This window comes from Branchiostoma floridae, chromosome 14 (genome assembly GCF_000003815.2).
Source record: "Branchiostoma floridae strain S238N-H82 chromosome 14, Bfl_VNyyK, whole genome shotgun sequence".
Classification (NCBI taxonomy): domain Eukaryota; kingdom Metazoa; phylum Chordata; class Leptocardii; order Amphioxiformes; family Branchiostomatidae; genus Branchiostoma; species Branchiostoma floridae.
Genome location: NC_049992.1, coordinates 7,474,034 through 7,495,076, shown reverse-complemented (window position 1 = coordinate 7,495,076; position 21,043 = coordinate 7,474,034). Strand labels below are relative to the sequence as shown.

Sequence of the window (21,043 nt, the reverse complement as noted above, 5' to 3'; positions counted from 1 at the left end):
GGTCACAAGGTGCAAAACTATTAATGAGTACTCGGGATTTCGTTTCCCACTCTACTAAATTTCAATGCATTTCATTAGTGTATTAGTTCTCACCAAGGGTGTTTAAGAAAGACTACGTATTAAATGAAATGTGTGAATCTGTTTTAATCTCAGAAAGAAAACATGTCTACAGCTACCATTCTTTTGTATGGGTAATGAACACTACCTACATTATAAACATGTACCCTGGCATCCAGCCTTGTTCAACTTTGGTACACTCCAACCATTGCTGCCTTCCTAAAATATCTGGACTTAGGATCTCGGTAGCAACAGTTCGAGCAGACAAAAGCTGAACAAGGCTCAATCTCAGGCTAGTGCCTACAAGGAGGAAACAGCAAAGACATCTCCACTTTTTTTACAGCTTCATGTTTTATTTATTTACAACTTTAGGAAACTTTACAACATGTGATGGGGGGATTCGGGAAGAGTTGGAAACACAAATTGCAGTTTTTCGTCATCATTTTCTTTGCTCGCTGCTTTCTTTTTCTGATTTGCAAAAAGTGGACTATATCTTCTTTTTCCACCTCAATTCTTTCTTTTTTTCTTAGGAAGCACAGAGTTGGTCAGCATTAGCGTATAAAACGTGTCATCGCATTCTACATCTCCCACGAGGCTCTTGAATAGCTGACCGATTGCAAGCATGTCTTCTACTCCATCGCCCTACAGAAATGCGCCTTGGTCGGACATTGACAGCAGAGATTTTGAGACGACATCGTATCACATTCAACTGCTTTATTTCATTTTCTCAGAACTGCTTTCTGAGAACTTCATTGCAGACACCAGAACTTGCGTTCTTTGAATACAAATGTTGGTGTCGCACATCTTAGTCAGTCTTCTGCAATAATAAATTATTCTTTATTCTCTGCAGAAAGGAAAAATTGTCAATTTGATTGTAAGAGCATGTACATATACAAAGCTTGTCAGAGCACATGTATTCTTTTTTTTTCTTGCTGCTTCTCCTTTCCAACTACAATGCTGCATGGTTAGATTGGCCATATTTCCAGCTAACAGAATTCATTTGGACTTGGAAGATACATTTCAGTAGTGCTAGAAATCTACTGCTTTTAGCTGGAACTATGGCCTCTTACTACATTATCATCATTTTTTCTTCATTTCTATCCGTCGTACACTGCATTTTTTTTTCTTTCTTCCCCCTTCAGACATAAAATAAATTACGGATGCTTCTTTTCGTTTTGTTGTCAGAGCTGACCATGATAACGCAGCCCTATTTTAATTCCACTCAGCCTCGTATACCGGGGTTTCAATAATCTGATTTATGTATATGCATCAGTTGAGGCTGTGTAAGGGGGTTTCAGCTATCCGTCTCTTCCTCCTCCGCTTCTCTTAACCATGTGAAGAAGGCAGTCACGGATTTCAACGCGACTCCCTTTCCCTCTTGCTCTGCTGGGTCCGTGTTCGACTCCCAGGCATAGAAGGCGTCCTCCGATATTACATCTTCGTCGTAAAGTGTGTCAAAGAACATTCTAAGCAGATCTGTGAGAAAAGAAAGAAATCTATCAGTACTTCAAGAATACAAACTGTGAACACGACAATGTACCCATTTCCTTACTGGATTGACAAAACATCTGCAGTGTCAGGGAATCTATCTACCTTTCTTAAACAAGCTCCAAAGTAGCTAAACTCAGATTCACAGATCTGATCTCATGCTGCAAACACAGCAATCAGAAAGAGGTGTCAGAAGCTGTGGTGTCATCATTGCATTGCAAACTAGCCAAAGAACTCCACTTTCCAGTAGGAAGACTATTACGTTAACTGCATCATCTCTACTTACTACATATTGAACTAGGTACTACACACTTGCAAAACGACCAACAATGGTGAGGTGACTTACTTGGCGGCTGGTCCAGTTGCACCATGAGTGCCTGTAGTGCGAAGAGCGCCTGTAGCTCTCTGGTGCTCTCGTTGTCCAGGTACTTCTGCAACAGAACCACTCTCTTCTGGATACCCTGGGTGTCGCACCTCAGGTTGGAACCTTCACCTGCAAAATACATCAGGGAAAATTACAAATCATTACACCTAGCATCATGTTGAATGAATCACTTATTAGCTTTCAATACAGTGCACTTGGCAGGGTTGGACAAAAAAATTAACTTGTCCTATTAGGCATAAACAATTATCAAATTATATCAAAATCACATTCATGGAAAAATCTTGGGCAATTTGGGTAGGACATGCGCTTGTTTGATCAGCACTTTTACTTGCCCAGGATGGTCGGGCTAGCAGACTTGTCCAACGCTCCTTCACATTTGGAACTTTATTGACAAAAGTTACTCACCTGTGATTGCACTTCTACACACGGCTGTCATCAAGGCACGGATAAATGTTCGTTCCTTCGTCGTGGCTTCATCTACGCTGGCCTGTGAGAGGAGGGCAAGAGTGTTACTTGGAACCTTATATAAGACAAAAACACTGAGACAAATGCTTTAGAAGATACCAGGATTGGTCTATAGTGATGTTTGGGAGATTTTTCCTACTTTCTGGCTTACACCCTTCATAGACCCTAACTACATACAGGAAGCAGGCAGACTCAGATACACAGATTTGATCTCATGCTGCACACACAGCAATCAGAAAGAGGTGTCAGAAGCTGTGGTGTCATCACTGCAGCCCTCACTCCTGTACTAACTCTTCAGCACTGTAAATTCATCTAATTCTGTGGTGGTTTTATTTCACTTTTGTTGTGTTTGCAGTTGAAACTATTCCGTAGTACAGTTGTCATACAAGGGAGACGCACAAAAGTTCCAAGATTTACATTGTATCTATATCCAATGAAAAAATCTGAGAGTTTGGAGACAACTCTCCATTTTCATGGCTACCTTGTCCCCACAACGACCTGGAGGTCAAGAGACTAGGTAGGTAGGTAGGTAGGTAGAGGTAGGTAATCTATACTATGTCTATTATAGAAAGAGTCTATCTTTACTAAGTTCACAACTTTATTGGGCTCTTTCTATGATAAATGTAGTAAAGATTAGTTTATCAAATTCAAATTTGTCATTGGGTGTTATTATGACGTAAGTCTTTGAACTTTCGTGCTGGTTTTATTCTCCTGTTTTTTCAATGAGAATGCGCATCTCTTGTATGACTACTTTTACCATCAAATTGTTTCTTTGCTACATTTATCATAGAAAGCGCCCAACAAAGTTCACCGCAAAAACAACGTACCTCGATCCAGTCAAAAATCTTCTCGTTGTCAGCCCTGTCCTTCATGAGTAATCTCTCCAGCTCATCCTGTATCCTGTCCATCGTTAGAGGCTCGGGTTTCCTAGGTAACGCTCGGCTCTCGTCCAATGTATAGTCAACTTTGATAAGGGAAGTCTCTTCACACATCTGATGGCCTCCTGCGGAACAGAAGGCGAACAGTAAAACTAAAATCTCAAAACCTTTACATTTGGGACACCTAGATTTTACTTGAACATTTCAAAGTATGCATGTCATAGATGAAACGGGCAAAGCATGCTTCAACATAGATAACTGACACACAATTACAAATTTTCAAACATCTGAAACTAACAGATCATACTTGAACATTTCAAAGTATGCATATCATGACGATAACAAAGATGTAGTAAGCAAAGCATGCTCTTAAAATAGCTAACTGACACACAATCACATAAGTTTAAACCAACCAAAATCATGTTCCAAAGCAAGATAAAGGAAGATCTTGGTAATTTTAGACAACCCACCCCAAGTTAATATATTTTATGCTTAGTTGCATCTTCTTTAATGTGTGTATTTCAATGTTCGACTAACATCAGCGACATACACGAATTCCTTGTTTTGAACAATGCTTTGCCCACTGTTGGTGATCTGTTAAAATTTCTTCTTGAGAACAGCCCATAAAATAGACTACAAGTTTGACAGCAGATTCCCAATAGCAGAATAGCATAAAAATGGCAAGAAAGACTGTTCCAATTTTTTTGTTTTGACTAGTTGCAGTAGACTCAGTGCTAGAAAGATTGACAAAGTAGTGAAGAACAGGCGAGAGTTAAGATTTCATGACCCACCTTGAGATCCCGGATGCCCAGGTACTCGTCCAGAATGGCCTGAGACTTCTTTTCCATCCCTGCTCTATCCAGCTGCGGAGTAGCGGCGGGGGGAGGGGCTGGGGACGGGGTGGGGGACGGACGCGACTTCTCTGTAAAACAAACAATCTTATTACATCTCTTGAGATTTAAGCTCTCTAGAAATCCCACAACAATGGTTTGGTGTTTGACATTGGGACAATTAAATCTATTCTGCAGACAAGATGGATAAACCAAGAACCAAAATTCTACTTGGTCCATCTGCAGTGCTTACAATAAAACCTTGAAAACCTAAATGTAGGGTCAGCACAGAATGAAAAGCGAGAGAAGAAAAATCTTGGTAATGTTGTCTCAAGAGGTGTCCTAAGAATATAACTGTCAGCATTCCCTGTCAAGGTATATCAGACAGAATTCTCATCATTGACAACAGAGAACCATAGAAAACAAAGGACATTTCTGCGCTTGACTGTTGCTAGATATTAAAAATGGCTAATGTCTTATGTAGTTTCTTACCTCCTTGTCTCCTTTCTTTCTCTGGTTCTTCCCTCACTCTCTCTGGTCTTTCTGGCCGCTCTCCCGACTGAGATCTTCTCGATCCAACGCTCTCGATTCTCTTGAGGGAGTCGACGACGGAATCCCGCGCGAACCTCTGATCGTCCCGCGCCTGGTCCCTGCTGTTCCTGCGGCCGATGGCAGGGGCTTGCTGCTGCCCACGTCCTGTCTTACTGTTGTCTCTGGAGCCCGAGCCTCCTCTGTAACCATGGAAACCAGGCATCTTTGACAACAACCTTAAGCAGGCAGGTTTAAAGTCTTCCCCTGACAAAATTTTGCAGTTTGAGATACATTCTATGACTTGTTTCAATCATACATACATTTACTCTTTAAAAACAGGCAAGGTTTTCAGCATCGAAAAGGATTGCTTAAAGTAGACCAAAAATGCCTCCACCTCTGATGTGTTGCCAAAATGTTCGACATTTTGCAGATGGGGACAATAAAAGGCTTTTTTAAAATGCTACAACTTTTTGGATTGCCAGCTTTTTTTCACTCACAAAATAGTGTACCTCTATACCAGGGCTGTCTCCAGGACGCTCCCTCCCTCCCTCCTGTTACGGAAATCCGCTTGCTGGGACGTAAAAAAGATTCTACCCTTTCCATTCCGAATACCTGAACTTCATTACATGAAATATATATGTTTTTTTCATTGCTTGACATGACAGATTTAACAGCTAGGATGGCATCATGAGCTCTCAAACAATGAGTTGGACGGAATAAAATTTAAAGCTGGAGACAATGCTGCTCTATACACCACACACTGTTGCTCTTAGAGATGAAATCTATCGTCATCCCAAAGTTTGAGACAGACAGAAATGAAGCGGAGTTAGGAAGGGGAACCCACCTGCTTGTGTTTCTCCTGGAGGCATCATAGCTCATATCACCACTTAGTGCAGAGTATCTACAGTAAACAGTGGAGAAAAGGGAACACCATCACACCACACACACAGCAACAGGCACTTCTTACAAAGGCTGCCGGACATGTCGAAATTCTCACAACTTCAAGGTTAACTGAAAGCCATTCTGATAGCATCGCTAAAACACAACCTTAGGCTACAACATACATCGTCTACAGACATTTTTCCAGAATGAAAATCAAACTTATCCTTTTCCTACTCCCTAATAAAAGCATCTACTATACTCATACATATATAATTATCACTGTTTACACAACTTCTTTATGCTGTACTTTTATAAATTAATAAAATGAATGTCAGTCTCAATTCACATTTTAATAAAGTTTTAAAATGAATACTTTCAATTTTGATGAGGCATCAAAAATGGAAACTGGTCCTTAAGAAAGATTATCTCTCGAGAATCACGATATCCAAACTTCAGGCAGCCAACTTGGAAAAAGTGCCAAAAGCAGAATAATTCTTCGCAAAAAAAAAAAAAAGAAGACCAGGGATCAGCAGCAGGCATAGGTAAGCACTTTGCTGACAGGAAGAAAAACAAACCAATTGTGATGACAATTCCACAAACACCCCTACCTGTTCGAAGGTGTAGATCTCCCAGAATCCTCCTGCTGCTGTTGCTGCTGTTGCTGTGCGGACTTGGCGCCCGTTCCGCCGCTGCTGCCCTTCATCCAGCCGCCGAACGCGCCAGGACGGCCGCCGGGGCCCAGCTGGATGTTACCATCGTCAAACTGTTGCTGGAAGACATGAAAAGTGTTCAGCGTTAAAACTCATCTGCCTGGATACTGATGGTTAATTTAGGTCTAAGGTCTCAAAGAGTTTACCATCGTCAAACTGTTGCTGGATGACATGAAAAGTGTTCAGCATTAAAACTCATCTGCCTGGATACTGATGGTTAATTTAGGTCTAAGGTCTCAAAGAGTTTACCATCGTCAAACTGTTGCTGGATGACATGAAAAGTGTTCAGCATTAAAACTCATCTGCCTGGATACTGATGGTTAATTTAGGTCTAAGGTCTCAAAGAGTTTACCATCGTCAAACTGTTGCTGGATGACATGAAAAGTGTTCAGCATTAAAACTCATCTGCCTGGCTACTGGTGGTAGGTTTAGGTCTAAGGTCTCAAAGAGTTTACCATCGTCAAACTGTTGCTGGATGACATGAAAAGTGTTCAGCATTAAAACTCATGTGCCTGGCTACTGGTGGTAGGTTTAGGTCTAAGGTCTCAAAGAGTTTACCATCGTCAAACTGTTGCTGGATGACATGAAAAGTGTTCAGCATTAAAACTCATGTGCCTGGCTACTGGTGGTAGGTTTAGGTCTAAGGTCTCAAAGAGTTTACCATCGTCAAACTGTTGCTGGATGACATGAAAAGTGTTCAGCATTAAAACTCATCTGCCTGGCTACTGATGGTTAATTTAGGTCTAAGGTCCCAATAGAAATCAAGGGTTATCTCATTTCCTATCTTAAATTTCCTTTCTAAAAGACATGAAAAGTGTTCAGCATTTAAACTAATCTGCCTCAGTAGTCAATACTGATAGCTAGTTTAGGTCCCAACAAGGTATCAAAGACCATCTCACTCCTTGTCTTCCATTTCCTTTCTGAAAGTTTTCAGCATGAAAACTCAATCATAGTCACTACTGCAAACACCCTATCTCTGTTTCGCTTGACCCTTTGAACATGCAGAACATGTAGAAATGTTCACAGTGGTTTTATATTTGCAGTTTTTGCAAAACAATGTAGTATGAGACTGCAGTCTATGGTGCTACCACCAACTTAAACCACCGGGAATACTCCATTTTCCAGCTACCACGAAAGTAATTTCCCCGCAAACTTCGAAATGCAAAAGATACATTTACAGTATAACCTTTGAACTATAACTTTTGAACTATAGCCTTTGAGCTATAAGCTTCTCTTTAGGACAAAATGGAGACATGTTATTTAAACCGACATTTAACACATCTTGAATTCTGGACTCACCTTGGAGAACTTGAGTCTGTTGGGATCGATGGAGACGCGCGCACTCTTGCCGACAGGGACCGTGTTCCAACCATCCCCGTCCTGGGTACTAGCAGCCTGAGGGACATTCCTACCTCCCCCTCCTCCTCCACCCCCTCCTGAAACATGGTACAGTCCAATTTAGATATGAAGACGACAAACAAAAACAAACCATTTTAACCATTCCAAGTCGACAACTAAATGAGCTTGATTTCGAAGTTTGTTTATGTTGTTCTGTTCTATTCAAATGTTTAGTGTTATGATGCATTTCTGTAATAAATGATTTTGAGTTGTTAGCGTTTAACTTATTTCCGGAAAAATACACTAGATATTATAATTATTATCATATTTAGATAAGTTCTTTCTCCTATGTTCCATTATTTACATTTTATGTTATATGTTTATTGTTAAATTGCAGGGCTCCCTTGGAAATAAAAAAACTGAAGGGACTACCCAACAAGATAAATAGATAAATAAATTTCTTACTTCTGTCCTGCCCTCGTCTGTCCTGTTTCAACTGTGCCAGTTTCAGGTTCTGCTGCTGGCTTTCCAGTTCAGCCTCCTTGTGGATCTGGTCGATGGTCTTGGGGTTGTTGTCATCCCTTCTTGGCACCCAGTTGTTCTGCAGTAGAAAAAAAACACAAGTGTTTCATTTTGTTCTATAAAATCTCTCTCTAAAGTCGCATGTAACCAGTCTCACGTTTTCAAGCAGGTTCATTTTCTTACTGTTAACCCTTACAATATTTAGTGTCTTTAAAAAATATAGCAAGACTTTTGAGAGAAGTAGATCAGAGAAAAACGCTGTCTAACGTCAGTGGTTATCAGAAACACGGACCAAAGCGTCACTCATCATTTCTTTCACACTTCCTGTTACCCTTCACTTTTTAATAGCACATGATCAGAGCAAGTGGGTCACTCCACCTGAGGAAGGCCATACATAACATTTTGTGGCTTAGTCTCAGATTATTAAGTTAAACTATGACCTTAAATCTCTCTCATAGTAAAAACTGCACAAGAATACTATCCAGGAGACTCACTGGTCTATGTGAATAGTATACTTTATGCCTGTGTCAGTGTCACAAATCATCTAAAGGACCAGGAAAAAAGTGGTCAGTGCCCAGACGGCTCTCGAAAATATGTCTATGGTCATTCAAACACGTTAAATTGTATTTTTTTGTTTATTTACAAAGTTGGAACGAACAAAAAAAAAGAAACACTGACCATCCTGAGCTCCAGGACGTCTTGGATCATGAACCTGACTCTTGAAGACGTCTTCTTCTGCTTGATGATCTTGTCCATCTGCTGGAAGTACTGGTCCATCCGGGGCTGTAGAACACAGGGGACACCGGGCTGGTCAGCACACAGGTCTCACCAACATCAACATGACATGCCACTCACAAACTTACAGTAGATCGTGGACCTATCTATATCTACTTTTTCTTCAAGTTATGCCACGCCAATTGATTTCCTTGGTTCTTGGATTCAAGAAGCTCCTCGGATTTTCAAAAAATGTAGCAAGAAAACATCATAAAAGCATTGGCAGGGAGGAAAACTTGAATGTGACTGTATTCACTACATAAAACTGTGCAAAAATCTGGCTTTGTTTTCATAATTGTTTTTCGAGTTGAGCATATCTTTTTTATTCTTTTTTAAATCCGAGAACCAACAAATTAAATTGGTATGACCTGATACATTGCGCAAAGTAGGAAAATTGGGCTTCCAAATTGCTATAAGGTACCTTGAAAATGTCTAGTAATTAGTAATTCATCTTAGATTTGTTTAACACTACTTTTACAGTTAAGTATGAAATTTGAGACAAACTTGTGAGAATGATCAGAGGAAACACTTTTTTACGTCAGACATTGTCAGAAACACGGAGAAAAGTGTTACTCATCATTTCATTGTCTTCTTTGGAAACAGGTGTCTGAAATTTGTAGATGCCACAGTACTGTGATATACTGTCACATAAGGCCAGGGCAATTTAGTTAATTGGTTCTCAATCCGAAAAGCAAATTACCTAACTTGAATCTAACTACATGTACAAAGCTTTGTTTATCTTCCAGGCTTGTTTTATTTGAATTTGAAAAGCATTTTCCATTGATGTGTATCATTTTGAAAAATGAGTGCCAAATATTTCATGAATCTAAAACTGGTTTCATTCTTTTCAACATTGAAAATAGATTTGCTGAGACATTTTTGGTACAAACAAAAGTGTGGTGCAAGACAGAAATATTACGTAACTTGTTAGGGATTTGAAAACGTGAAAGAAAATATGACCAAGTTTTAGGCAACCGAGTTACTATTACAGGTCATTTAGAAATTTAAAAAAACATGGACATTTTGAACCCATGACAAACTTTAAAATCAAACACATGTATTCCAAATGACAAAAGTACAGATACCAAAAGTAAAAAAGAAACTGTGCTCTTTCAAATGACAAGTGAAATGTTAAATGTACATCCAGTAAAAAGGTATGTGCTGGTAATTTTTGGAAAACCTAGAGTGAGCAGTTTTCATGTAAACACGAAGAACACAAACACACACTCATCCATGCCACATACATACAAACTACCACAAGAGAAACAAAATTTGTTGTAAAAAAAAAAATTCAACAGAACAACGAACATAAGATTTCTTACTTTTACAGCCAGATAAAAAAAAGCAAGGTTTTCATCCGAGACAACAGAAAGGTTTTGATCCGTGACAGTACTTTACCTGGCGTCTGGGGTAGTCTTTTTGCCGAGCATCAAACTAAGAGGAACAGAGATAATAGGATATTCACAAACATACAGAGGCAGGCACTCATTCATGGAAATCAAAATTTCAGCAAAATTTGGGACATTTGGGGAGTGCAAGGATCACGCCCCCCTCCCCACCTACCTGTAGCTTGTAGCACCACAAATGGTTTTACTTACACGGATGTTCAATTTCAAAAAGTTTGGCTACCCGTGAATGGCTAACCATTTATCAGGTACAGTTCAGGAAAGACAAGGTCATTTTTTTGCTCGTCAGTGCAAAATCACACAAATTTGGCAACTCCCAATAAAACATTGTGCAAACAGATTGAACATTTGCTGATACAATTTGGGAACAAGTAATGTATTCCTCTGAATTTGGCATGGCATTGTCATCATCAAGACCCTTCTCAAAGGTGTTGTAATATGTGTTGGTATAAAAATAAGACCAATAATACTTTCCACAGCTATACAGATCGCAAATTGACTATCTTTAATGAGATTTCACTGTCTAATTCCTAATTTGGAAAAATTTGGTTAAACTGGAAAAAAATCAAGCATTTCTATCAAAGCAATTTACTTCTAATGATGCTGCTCAATCTTTGAAAAAGTCATCTTTTCAAATATAGCAGAACCCTTGTCCATAACAAAGTGCAATGGAGTACAAATATATATGTGTGACAATGTGTAAAAATAAGTAGGTTTTAATGGTGCAAGTTCAGCAGAAAATGCATGAATGAACCAACTCCCATTCATTCTGAAAATAACACATCAGCACCAACCCAAACGTAGGCCGCACAAATCAGTTTATTGGTCCTCCACTTTAAAATTACGGGTGTACTAAAAAAATCAGTGTCAAAACAGAGGGGTGAGTCTGTATTTTGGTACAAGCCAATCCACACACACAAAAAATTGTGTGCATCAGCTTTCGAGCAGTTTCCATCTCGACCTCTTGCAAAAATTTCTGCCGTAAAACGTCAGAGAACCAAGAAACTAATTTGGCGTGGCATCAACACAGACTTCACCCTTCCTTCAAGATGGTCACCTTTGCTTTCTCGAAATCCAGGTCCTTGCCTATCGTGGTGAGCAGTCTGCACAGACACTCCAGGGATTCCTCGTCGTTGGACTTGAGAAGTTTGACCACACAGTCGTGCATGATGTTCTCCGTCAGCATCTTCAGTTTGAAGAGCTCGCCGATGAAGCGGATGTTACCCAGCGATCGTCTCCTGGCTTTCGTCATCTCCTGTTCCAGTTCTACTTCCATCATCTTCTTCTCATCCTCCTACAGAAAAATAAGACACATGATTGGTCATTGCATTTTAAAATCTATGACATCTTTTTAGTCTTTTAAAGAGAAAACTTGACAATAATGCTTCACTTTTCTATGAACTATCCCAACTCCCATTCAGCGTGTTATCTACCAGTACACATCAATCTGCCACTTTGAAACACAGTTTTTGACTTAAAGACTCTAGTGCAGCAACCCCCAGGTATGTTCAGTTGCGATATACAGAAATGCATTATACTGGGGGACATTGGGTTGGCGATCTCTTTAGACACAATCTTTATCTTTGTAGATACCCTTCTATGCTACTACTAAACGAGGCCTATTCAAATCATGAACTTTCCATGTCTTTTTACATATTCTTATGAAATCACACAAATCCTGTGGGTTTGCACAGAGCTGCGTCAGTGACTTGCTGTATCACTTATAAACAAAGTGTAGGGGAATCCAAGTCTCATCATTTGCAACTTCACAGGCCTACGCAGTTTCACAAGGAGGTTTATCATCAGAAAGTCGGGCACTTACGTTCTTGGCTAGCTCTATTTTCTTCATCCTTTCGTCTTTCTTCAGCTCATCGTCTTTGTCCTTCTCGAACTCTCGTTGGCAACGGTTGAGCAGCAGCTTGCGGAAATTGACGGTCTGTTTGGGGTTGTCCTTCATGGGCACTTTCAGCTGTAAAAGTAACAAAAAAATGGAGCTTAAAAATTGTTTACCAGGTAGCTCCTTTTACCGAAGATTTTGCGTTCCCTTTTCCTACTCTTGCTGTTACACAATTTTTTTTAAATGCTGTTGAAAATAAAATCTAGAATGCGAGAGAAGCTTGTGCATCGGATCAGAGGAAAAACGCCTTCTAACGTCAGAAATTGTCAGAAACACGGGGAAGCGTTACTCATCATTTCCGTGTCGCACTCACAGCCTTCTCTGAAAAATCTAATGCAATGTGCCTGAAATTTTCAAGAGGACCTACGCCCCTTTTTGACTGGTGACTATGCCGTCATGCAACATTTCGCCACCAGTGACAGTTGTCTTTAGGCACAGGATTTTAGTACTGCGCAAATATCAAAATATTGGAAGTGTCGCTTATTTTTGTCTCGCAACCAGAATATCGTTCACGTTTTTTAAGCTTACTACCCGCGTTTTTCAGTGTATAGTTTCATGCCACATCAAACACAATGTGACACCTAGAATACACAACAGATCTTTCAGGCGGGGAGTTTTGTTCAGGAAAGACCTGTACCTCTGCACCTGATGTTACATAGCCCTACATACAGCCAACTCACATGAATGAGGCACCGGCACATGTTGGCGTATGCGACGCTGAAGTTGGGCTCCGTGATGGCCTTCTCGAACACCAGGTCAATGACCCCCTTCAGTCTCTCCTCCGTCACGATGTCCAGATCCAGGACCTGCTGACACAGAGTCTGGAACTTCTGAGGAGTCAGCTTGTTCAGGATACCCTGCACCTTCTTGAAGATTTCCTGCGGAGAGAGGAAAAGTACATTTTTTAAAGTTGAACACTAAGACATCTGACATTCAACATTATGTACCTCAATGTTTTTCAATACAAGACTGTTCTGACAAAAACTCCTAACCAACAGTTATTCAAGCTCAACTAGCATAGTTCAATTGTGGTTACAGACATTTTGTAACCCCTGGGTTAAGTAAATTTTCTTTGATTTCTTGGTCTTTGTAAGAACTTGAGTTGACAACTCTACCTTGATATGGAAGATTATTATTCCAAATTAGAATTTCTCTTCTGGCTGTTCTTCTCAATTTAAGATTTTCCCCTACTTTTCTGAAAATTCAACACCCTCTTACCCCTACCTCATCATTCCGGGTTCATTGTAAAAGTTTAGAATTTCTTATACAAATTTCATTCAATACAATTGATTTTCATATAAGTTCTACAATGTTTTCTGGAAACCTGAAGGAGCATCTTACGTCAGTTTCCTTCTCCTCTGGACTCTTCTCCGACCCTTTCTTTATCGTTGAAGAAGGTTTCCAGGCGTTCTCGGACTTGTTGAGCTCGACATCGTCCAACCGGTTGGTCAGACTGGGGATGATCTTCCTGGGCTCTCTCCTGTTCCCACCGCGACTCTGCTGTCTGCCCATGTTAGGGCCCTGCTCAAACAACAAGCAAACAAAGTTTCACTTGTTTGTATTTATAATAGCAAACATAGACAACATTGTGCGATAATGCAGGCATACTAAACGAACTGAAACGAACCTCAGATGCAAAAAATCAATCTAGTTACGATAAAGTTGAAAAAAATTAAAACTTAAGAAACAATCCTATAAACAGAATCAACAGAATTAATTCTGTTAAAGCAAGACCAAAGATCCTTTTTCCGCCATAAGATCAATTCTTTTTAGACGTTTTGTACTTTCTTAACTTGTATAGTAACTAATGCAGACTTAATCTAGCTCCTGAACACAAAACAAAGGTCTTTTATGTACACCAGGACAAGAAAAATTTCTTTTATACTTTGTACAGTGTCTAGTGCACACTTATGTGGCTTCTTCACACAAAACAAGGATCTTTTGTGCACAGGAAGACAAGGTGAATTTTAACACGACACAGTCTAGCCACCTAGTAGCGTTAGATAGACCTACATGTACCATTCTTCCATGTCCTCCCCCTGGCGACTTCATGTAGGATGGCATCAGGTCAGGGATACCCGGGGGGCCGCCTTTGTTGAACCCTCCCATTCTGTTCACAAGAGAAAAAAAACATTCAAATTGTGTTCCAAAATAGTTTTCTTTGTTTATTACAGCTTTAATTATAAACAAGGCTGGGGATGATGTCCATACTTAATATTGTTTCACAATCTTACTAAGATATACACCAAATAGAAATTACTCAAGCAACTGAATATGATTTTGGAAACATTCCAGTAGCTTGAGTAACTGCTTTTTGGCGTGTCTTATTACGCACGTCTAACCTTCATTGACTTATAAAGACATGTTGCTAATTTCAAAGTAAGGTAATTTCTAAATTTGTCATACATACAATATTGTCGTTCATGCCAGCAGATAAAAAAAATTCAATACCTCTGCGCACCTTGGTCAAAACAGAAATGCAAAATAAAAACATGAAAATGCAAGCATTTGACATTTTGCAGCCACTATCTGATTGGTTGAAATGATAATTGCAGGGTTCTAGCCAGGATTTTATTTTAGCGTAGTGGGAATGGCATGGTAGCAAAGCGACTAATCAGGAGATTGGTGTGGAAGGGGGGTCTTGGTCCTTCCACGGTGAGATTTGAAGATGTAGAGTTAAAAGTTAGGATTTTTGGGTCCGTTTTGAGTTGCATATCATCATTTTTCATTGTTCAGACATTGATTAGTCATTGTTGACCAAGCAAATGACAGCAAAGCACCACTACACTAGTTAAAAGTTAGCGTAGTGGCCCTTATTTTTGCGTAGGGGTCACAAATTTTAGCGTAGTGGCCCCCTACACTAAAATGCACTAGCTAGAACCCTGAATTGCCTTGCTATCATTGGTTGAACTACTAATTGTGATGGACAGTTCCTTATGGAGGGGTCAGAAATAACTAGTTATACATTTATTGGTTAGTTAAGTCATTGCTACACTTAAGATGACAAGAAAAACTTTTCAGACACGTACCCCCTGAAATCTTGCGGCCGCCCCTGCATCTGCTGCGGCGTGATAATTAGAGGCTTGTCTAGAACGACATCTACGATCTTTGGCAGTCCGTCGGGCTTGTCAATGCACTCGGGCTGGAATTGCAGGAGGAAACTCCTGTCGTATTGCTTCTTCCCCTCAGGATTCAATGGACTCCACTGGTCTGTGACGGGGGAAACAACAAAATATTATACATAAAAATATGAGACACCAACAAGATATTGTTTCTTGTAAAGCAAAACTAAGCTCTTTTGGTTAGGAAATCTTTAGAGCACAAAGAATGAAGGTCTATTTATAATCCTAGACTGAAAACTATGATCCAATAAAATATAGCAAAAACATGCAATATTATTAATATTATTAATATTATCATATATATGTGAAGGTTAAATATTCAGGTAATAAGCAGGGTTTATATCCTAACTATGAATTGTTATGTAAAGGAGGTGAAGACAAGGTGCTGTAGCAAGCTTATGCAAGTATGAACAAATTCTTACAATTTTTAACACAGAAGAAGAAATAGCAACATGCATTAGTCAGATACATGTTTCTTTACCTTCTCCTATCTCACAAGTTAATGTAAGCATGAACAATTTCTAACAAGTTTTAAGATTGAAGAAAAAAAGCAACAGGCAATAGTAAGATACGTGTTTCTTTACCTTCCCTATATTTATATTTTAATCCAGATTTGTCTTCTATCTCTACTACATCTTCATCATTCTCCTCTGTCTCATTATTGTTGGTCACCCCGTCCACTTTGGGCGCCGGCGAGTCTTCCTTCGGAGCCGCCGACGTCTCGACCTTGGGCGCAGGAGGTTCGACCTTGGGAGGAACAACCTGGGCTTTCGGCGCCTCCTTCACTTCTGGTTTCTCTTCCTTTGGTGGGTCTACTTTCACTTCTACCTTAGTTTCTTCAGGCTTGGCCTGGGGTGGGGGAGGGGGAGTCTCAGTCTTTGGCTCCTCTTGAGGCTTTGGCTCTTCTACTGTTTGGCTCTGTAAGAAAGAAGGAAGAAACAACAAAGTTAATACTTGCGGTCCACAATGCTTTGGCTCTTTGGCTCTTCTACTGTTTGGCTCTTTGAGAGAGAAGGAAGAAACAACCAAGTTAATACTTGATGTCCACGATGCATTGGCTATGAATTACGGATTACAACTTTTTATGGCCGACTGTGTTTTGTACCCAGTATCCTCGAAGAGGCCCTCAGGTTAACATTGAGTAAAAAAATCCATTCCATCTAACCCACACACACACAGACACAGACACAAATGTAACTTGTCTGCAGTTGAACTCTAACTAGCAAACAAATGGGGAGGGAGACAAGATGAATATAGTGGTACAAAACTAACAAGTATCTTTTATTTGTTTTGCATTAGTTGAGTATCTTTGGGTAAGGTACTTCTATGATTTTTCTTTGTTTTGTTTCTTGCAATCCGTTACAGACAAAATTCAGAAATGGAGCTATTCAATTTCATGACATAATTTTTACCTTACACATGCACATGCACAAAATAGAGATTTTAAAAGTCACAAGAAATTCAAAAACAGGACTCAAATTCAACAAACTTACCTCATCTTTTTCTCTGAATGCATCCATTAGGTCTGTGTCTTTACTGTCCCCCTTCTTATTCAACTCCTTCATCTTCTTCTTCTGAGACTTCTTTGCTACTTGTTTAGCTGTAGACAACACAAGGACATCAGGTACATTACATAACAGTACAAGACTTACGTCAATGAAGGATAGGCATTCAGGTAAAAAGATATGCCACATAGCAATTATTCAAGCAACTTCAAAAATCATATCCAGTTGCTTGAGTACCGGTAATTGCTATTTAGCAAATACAAAACTTAAGTCTATCATACTTATGAACTTCTACAGCAAAGAAAGCAAACCTTTAACTGAGCGGCATAGTTTCCCCATACTTGCATTCCAGGCGGTAATATTTTCCCACTAAAGCTACCGAGGTACAGCCCTATCTTGCAATAGTGAAGACTACTTATGAAACATTGCCGGATCTGGAAATACTGGTTAGACAAGTTTATCCACCTCTACATAGGGACAGAAGATATGATTCACACCTTTTAGTTTTATAGTCTGCACTTTATATATGCAGATTAGACAGACAACTATTCAGTCTTGCAACAGCAATTGGGAAAAAATCTGTGCTACAATGCCACAAAACAATGCTGTTCTGCAATGGATATCTTTGATAAACTAAGCTACATGATATTCAGACATTTGATCTACATTAGAAAGCTAGTGCAGTGAACTTATGGATATCCTGCCAAAAATCGATAAGTAAAAGGACGCTTTGACATAAATCGATCTGGAAGATTTTCTAAAACTATTCCTTCACTTTGCTTTGAACATAATGGTTCTATAGTGTAAGGTGTCTAGGTTTCTATCTTTGCCATTTGATTAAGGCGAAATCCAAAGTCTGATATTTTAAAATGCACACACACAGGTTCGTTTTGCCACTCGTAGCTGTGATCTTGTTACACAAGGATAGGCAGTTAAATTGCACAGTTTTGCAACCATTTCCGTCTACCTTCTGAATCCATACGCAGACCCGGGTCGATTTCTACAACTATTCATCTGACGCTCAGGCAATAAATCGGTTGGATTGCAGACGTTACACTGCAGGACTGCTAATGCTCGCAGGTAAAGCCCTGGCAACTCAATTTTCAGTTTCTTGGGACATCTTTGAAATAATGTAAGTTCATCTATAAAGGTAATGAACGTTATGCTACAATTTCAAACTTTATAACCGTACACAAAAATTAAGCACTTACCAACAAGGTTTCAATCAGTCCTCTGATCCTTTTCAAGTTTTAATTTTGTGTATGGTAATAAAGTTTAAAATTGTATCATAATCTTTTAATCATTTATCGATTTTACCAGACATCAAAAAGAACTATGAATAAATCTGATATTATATTGGACTCCTGCATGCAGCTATAATATTGAATTTTCACAGATTTTCTTTCTGTCCAATAGATACAGATCTAACAACAATAATCATCATTCGATATTTTGTTCTTTGTACTTGCAATTTTGCTCTTATTGTTTTAGCACACAGAATTTAACTATCATGTAGCTATCCTATACACCTTACAGTTATTTCTAACTCTTAATCTCCTAATTTTTTCCCCTTTTTAGAGCTGAGAAGCAGATAATCATGTTAAATTGGCCTTAAGCCCAAGTATTGGTAAAGCCAGACGCACGCGTTTGTCACTGGGCCGTTATTGCACTCCTGGGCACCAATGGAATGAGGGATGATCGTGAGTCATTCCCAATACGTGCCAGGACTCAACAGGAATAAAGGGGAATGAGTTGCAATGGGGTGAGGTTCACCAATTGAACTTACTGGGTCTCAAAGTCTAAAAGTCTCTGACATTTTCAAACAAAAATTCTTATATTTCTTATGATAGGTCGATGCCAGCAGTTGGTAATAGACACTCCCATACCCTTACCTTGGTCAAAATAGAAATGCAGAATAAAAATATGTAATTGTTCACTCTGGGCCAATTTAACTTACTGGGTCTCTGATATTTTCAAATGAAAAATCAAGCAAGAGAAACAAAATGATAGGAGGAAAATTTGTATCTTCCCATGGATACACTGTTTAACGTGAACCATGTACACATTTTCCCCTCAGCCTGTTTCAAGTTTTCAGCATAATCTTTTGTTTAAATCTTAGATGGGAAACAAAATCAGTGCTAAATCCTAATGTGTACCGTACCAAAAAGTAAGAAAATTCTATTGGGAAATTAGGTTGAAAGACTTGATAAACATGCTCTATCAAAATGTGTAATCCAAGTCAGGAGGGGGGTACATGTATAATTTGGTCTAATAAATCTGAGACAGCAGCGAAATCTTAGGACGACATTCAACAAAGCCTGAAGCAGCGAATCTACCACATTTTCCAGGGATGTGATATATGTTATCTGATTTCTCAAACATGTTTTGACAAATTGTAACCCAATACCAAGATTCCATTTAAAAATACTCTTCAAAACTGTGTAACAAATCAACAGAATCTCAGGATTACGTACGTGACACCATAGGGCTACAGTTAACAGTGCCATGTAATTAAAATCAATTGCCCTGGTTAACATTCCCAGCTTTATCCTATTGAAACTCATCTGGGTACATTTCTACCACCATAAGGTACTGATTTAACACAGGACTTTGGTAAGAATGCCCCCCTTTTGATCTCCAGGACTGCAAAATTTCAACACAGCAGTTTTTATAATTACAGCTTTGGTACAAGTGGCTTGTGTGTATATATATATATATATGACCCGCTTTCCAACATGGCCGCACCATCCTAATTTAACCCATGGCTGCACCACACAACGCAGTCTTAACCCTAGCACAAACCAAATATAGACGTAACACTTGTACAAACCTCTCTTGGAGTGAGGCATGGCGGTGCTATCTTCTTTCCCGAACACAGAGGAGAAAAATTATGGCCATGCCGGGCACAAAACACTGCGCAGATCTCACCACAAGATGGTAGAAAGAACCTGTGCGTCAGAAACCAGCACACACACTTGGAGGTTGGACTCTGGCCAAAATGCCACCAGGCGCTACCCGCCCCTGTCTGAGCGTTACCAAAAATTGATGTGACAAGGGGCCTGCAATCGTAGCCTTGCCTTCACTCTCTGCCTATCGAAAAGAAGTTTTCATCTTCGTGGGACGGTCGTACGCTCCGACGTGATGTCATGATTGTTAACTGTTGGAAACTCAATGCCAATCTCCCTCCCACACTTGTCATAAATATCCATTTTTTTCCTTGTCCATATGCTACATTATGTGACGCTACAAGAATAGTCTATCGACTGTTCACAACTAGAGAAGCCAGTCACAAGTAACATTACTCAACTGCCCGTTAAAAATAGGAGGGGTGAAAAATGCCTGGATCGTAACTCTAACCCCCAGCGCAAGCAATCGCTACTGAACCTACCAGGCCCTTCTATTGGCTGTTGGACTGCATTCCTCGGATTCCAATCACTCTATAAATGCCTGTGGACATTGCTGTCCTTCTTAGTGCAGTTCTCCGAATCCTCGGGCACACACCAAGACTAAGAGCGGCCCTCCCTAGCAGAAATTTCTCCACCAAGTACAAGCTCACCTTATGGGAAAGGTGACAGCTGTTTCAGATCAGCTAGGTCTGGGTCTGCCTACTCCTTTTCTAAAACTTAAAAAGTGCAAAGGTACCTCAAGCCTTGGAATCAGTCCAGAATAGGTCCATGGTTCAGAATAAGACACAGAAGGAAGTTGTATGAAATAAATGGTTCCCTAACACATGGTGTAAAACAAAGAAAAGGAAACTGTACTGTGGACCAAAGGTTGCTTCACTATTCTTTACATAATGCAACCCACTGGTGACCTTTGACATCTAGGACTATACCAACTGGTGATAGAAAGGGGGACAGCACTGTTTTTCTTGTTGCTATCCAATCTTTCTGATGCAACTTCCTTTTCTCCATGCAAGACATATGGACATTTGGCCTTGCTAATTCATAACAGTGGTTCTCAGACATTTTCAAGTGAAATCCTAGCAAGAGGAGAAAGAAAACACAGAAATACCTGAACATCTTCAGGGTTCGAAATACACATTCCTAACTTGCAATTTGCACATAATTTTTTTATATTTGTACGTAGAAATATTCTGAACTTGCAATCTTGCATGTTGAAAATACCTGGCCTATAGTAAAAATACTGAGGAATTAGACACCCTACTCCTAGACAAAACGACATATGGACGTCTGTCTTTTTCCTTCCTTGTTTTTGCCAGTAACTTTCTCGGGTAGCTTCACTAGATGTAA

The 21,043-nt window shown here is 39.6% G+C and overlaps 1 protein-coding gene across 1 annotated transcript in view; it reads right to left on the bottom strand.

The window, feature by feature from the left end:
* Nucleotides 1-499: 499 nt before the first annotated feature.
* The window catches only part of LOC118430067 (eukaryotic translation initiation factor 4 gamma 1-like), a 55,844-nt gene continuing 35,300 nt past the window's right edge, over nt 500-21,043 (bottom strand). The window contains exons 14-33 of the mRNA XM_035840775.1: nt 16,779-16,885; nt 15,870-16,203; nt 15,193-15,373; nt 14,177-14,273; nt 13,505-13,684; nt 12,844-13,041; nt 12,089-12,235; nt 11,324-11,560; nt 8,765-8,869; nt 8,030-8,165; nt 7,526-7,662; nt 6,125-6,285; nt 5,479-5,535; nt 4,596-4,834; nt 4,009-4,195; nt 3,641-3,651; nt 3,223-3,398; nt 2,336-2,417; nt 1,892-2,038; nt 500-1,533 (exon numbers count right to left, since the gene is read on the bottom strand). Coding sequence (XP_035696668.1) covers nt 1,352-1,533; nt 1,892-2,038; nt 2,336-2,417; nt 3,223-3,398; nt 3,641-3,651; nt 4,009-4,195; nt 4,596-4,834; nt 5,479-5,535; nt 6,125-6,285; nt 7,526-7,662; nt 8,030-8,165; nt 8,765-8,869; nt 11,324-11,560; nt 12,089-12,235; nt 12,844-13,041; nt 13,505-13,684; nt 14,177-14,273; nt 15,193-15,373; nt 15,870-16,203; nt 16,779-16,885 — 3,101 coding nt within the window. The 3' untranslated portion in view covers nt 500-1,351. The remainder of the gene's footprint in view (nt 1,534-1,891; nt 2,039-2,335; nt 2,418-3,222; nt 3,399-3,640; nt 3,652-4,008; nt 4,196-4,595; nt 4,835-5,478; nt 5,536-6,124; nt 6,286-7,525; nt 7,663-8,029; nt 8,166-8,764; nt 8,870-11,323; nt 11,561-12,088; nt 12,236-12,843; nt 13,042-13,504; nt 13,685-14,176; nt 14,274-15,192; nt 15,374-15,869; nt 16,204-16,778; nt 16,886-21,043) is intronic.